The 3,091-nt window shown below is 45.2% G+C and overlaps 2 protein-coding genes across 2 annotated transcripts; both read right to left on the bottom strand.

Moving 5' to 3' along the window:
• Nucleotides 1–625: 625 nt before the first annotated feature.
• On the bottom strand, nucleotides 626–1,631 carry LOC108729668 (uncharacterized). Its single transcript, XM_018458897.1, has 2 exons — nucleotides 1,272–1,631; nucleotides 626–1,222 (listed from the first exon to the last, which is right to left on the bottom strand). The coding sequence occupies exons 1-2, from the start codon at nucleotides 1,629–1,631 to the stop codon at nucleotides 626–628; spliced, it is 957 nt and encodes a 318-aa protein (XP_018314399.1).
• Nucleotides 1,632–2,187: 556 nt separating this feature from the next.
• Nucleotides 2,188–3,069, bottom strand: LOC108729740 (uncharacterized). The gene is made up of 2 exons (XM_018459024.1): nucleotides 2,846–3,069; nucleotides 2,188–2,734 (listed from the first exon to the last, which is right to left on the bottom strand). The coding sequence occupies exons 1-2, from the start codon at nucleotides 3,067–3,069 to the stop codon at nucleotides 2,188–2,190; spliced, it is 771 nt and encodes a 256-aa protein (XP_018314526.1).
• Nucleotides 3,070–3,091: the final 22 nt, after the last annotated feature.

Raw genomic sequence — 3,091 nt, forward strand, 5'->3', positions numbered from 1 at the left:
CTACCACCTGTCCTTCTTCGAAGGCTACCTCCATGAACTTTCTAACTGTTAAGATGGCATCAACAGTTGACCTTCCGCGTCTGAAACCATATTGGGCTGAACTCAGGTTTGGACCTCTTCCATTTAGGTGATTGGTTATTCTATCCGCAACTATCCTTTCAAGAATTTTGACCTCGTCATCTATCAGACAGATTGGCCGATAGCCCGAGGGTTGGTCTTCCGGTTTTCCTGCTTTTCTCAGGAGAACCAATTTTGCCGTTTTCCACGTTGCAGGTAGGCTTCCTTTCTTGAGGCATTCCGAGAACAGACTCTTAATTTCCAGCTCCAGTTCCGTGATTATAATTGCCCATACTTTGGCCGGAATACCACAAGGGCCAGGAGCCGCATTTTTCCGAACCATCCTCCTGACCGCCGACTTCAGTTCATCTGTTGTGACCTTAAAGCTCTCTTGCCAAGATTTATATCCCTCTTCTGGGAGTGGTGGCTCTGTCCATTCTTCTAAGTCCTCGGCTGGTGGAGGAAAAAGGCCTTTTAATACCCTATTTAATATAGGTTCTTCCAGCGTTTCCGTTAAAGGTGGGGTCCACCTCCGTAGTTTCCCCATCACCGACTGATACGGGCGACCTCATGGGTTCTCGTTTAGGGTACCAACGAAATCCTTCCAAGCTAGGGCTTTAAATTTCCTTAGAGCCTTACTAAGCGCCCTTTTGGCCTCCTTGTATTCACCGATTCTCTGATCTCTCTCTAGCTGATCGTCTAAATTTTCCTGTCTTCGAAAACGTTTTAGTTTTCTTCTTGCCCTTGTGGCTATCGCCCGCAATTGCGAAAGTTCATCATTCCACCAGGGCATAGCCTTCACAGATCTAGGAGACGATTTGGGCATGGCAGTCTCGCAGGCATCCGACACCATCTTCTGTAGATTAGCCACGCTGATTTCTATGTCCACTGGTTGATTTGGGTTATTCCAACTTCCCACAATGATCGCAGCCCTAAGTAAGTCCTCATCTAGCTTCTTAACAGCCCATCTTCTCTGATTCGGCATTTTCTCTTTTTGGATTTGAAGATTTGTTTTGCCAAATGATATTTCTATGTACCTGTGATCTGAGGCACTTTCCAGATTTGAAACCTCCCAATTCAAGATCCGAGCTGCAGCTTTCTGGTTGGCAAAAGTCAAATCAACTATAGATTCTCCCGAGCTACGTATGCACGTACTCTTACCGCCCTGGTTTAAGCATATAAAGTTCATGCTGTGTACCCAATTAGCAACGAACGTGCCTCTTACATTCGTTGTTGGGAGATTCCCACAACACTGCCTTGGCATTAAAGTCGCCGCCTATCAGGATAGGGGAATCATGATGGCACCACACGCTTCTCTCCATCTCTTCAGTCGCCCTTTCCACCTCTGAGAAGCTGATATTGGGAGACAGGTACGTACCAATCACCATAGTGTCCCCCCATTTGACTGTCACGTGGTGTTTCCCCCTGCCAATAGGGACACATACCAGAGGATGTCTAGTTTTCCTCCAAGTTATAGCCACCGTTTTATTCTCATTTGTGTACCACATCGGATTATTTTGCGGTATCATATACGGTTCCGACACGACCGCCAGTGCAAAGTCTCCCTCTGCCATCCGCTGTAGCATCATATCGTGCCCATCCCTAGAGTGGTTGATATTAATTTGGAGAATGTTGTTTGACATTGTCCTTAGTCAATTCCGTCTTCCTAATTTGCACAGTAGTTTTTTCCTGTATCCATGGTTCTCCATCAACCGGGTATTCCATAGGGATAGTATCATCCATTTGAACCACTTCCATCACTTCATGGGTCGGTGCTACCTCTACTATTTTACTAATCTCCGGAGTTTCTATTCTACATTTCTCCATAGATTTAATTACACTTCCTTCCCTAGAATATCTAGATTGCGGCTCAGTTACTTGAGACAGGCCTGGTTCCGCAGCTTCCACCTCCATAGGTGTGGAGGTCATACGAGTGCTCACATTTAATTTACGGGCTGGCGTTCCTTTCTCCGTTTTAATCTTGCAGGCAACACCCCCCATTCTGTGATCCGATCTCCTCCCTCTACTGGCGCACACAATGCAGTTGACCGGGTTGTTGCAACCTCTTGCTGGATGTCCTATTCCTCCACATCTATAACAGGTGGACCCCCGATCTATATTGCTGTTACATTACGCTCTCACGTGTCCTATTTCTAGGCATCTGTAACATTGAGCTAGTCTTTCTGGAAGAAGCTCAACCCTTACCGCTGTCCAACCTATTTTTATTCTCGCTGAATTAGTAATTATCTTGGCAGCAGCGAGTGGGCATTTCACGATTAATGAACCCAGCCCATTTAATGACTGGGAAATTTCACCTGCCTTAATACAATCACTATTACAGCCTCCGATCTCAGCGATTTTACTAATAATCTCTGACCTTGACATTGATTCAACGAGATCTTTTATTCTCATATCCGCCATTTTCTCCGGCCTAGAAATGAGTACATTGCGGTTGTTTAGCAGTACTTCCTTTAATTTGTCCGCCAGTTCATTGGCTTTGGCAGCTCCATCTTTGCCAGGAATTTCCAGTAACAAGGCACCGGTTCTGGCTCTCCTAGGTCGTATTTCTGGGATTCCCAATTTGTCGATGTCAATCTTCTCCTTAGCTATCCTCAGGACGTCGGCATATTGCACGCCTTCACAGCAACTGATCTGGACAGCGGCTATGCGCGGGACCCTTCTCGTATTTGGAATGGCAGGCCTCTTATCATTATTTCCTTTCTTTTCTTCTTTCTTCTTCGTGTCCATTTTAATTTTCTGTCTTTCTCGACGACCGAGAACACGGGACCAAGTCTCTTCCTTTGATACTATGGACTTTTCAGGTTCTCTTACGCGATGAATTTCTATCCTATTCTCTGGCTCTATGACCGAGATAATTCGGGGCTTTCCCATTTTAGAGTTTTTTGGATCCTTATTCGGATTATCTTTCAGGTTCGCTTTCCTTTCTTTATCCTTATCAGTTTGGTTACCTAACCTTTTGTCAATTTCTCTGCTAACTATGTTACTAATCATTTTAGCTAGTGTTGTTGAATTC

The sequence above is a fragment of the Mycetomoellerius zeteki genome, unplaced genomic scaffold, assembly GCF_001594055.1.
Source record: "Mycetomoellerius zeteki isolate Tzet28-1 unplaced genomic scaffold, Tzet1.0 C4478147, whole genome shotgun sequence".
In the NCBI taxonomy this organism is placed as follows: domain Eukaryota; kingdom Metazoa; phylum Arthropoda; class Insecta; order Hymenoptera; family Formicidae; genus Mycetomoellerius; species Mycetomoellerius zeteki.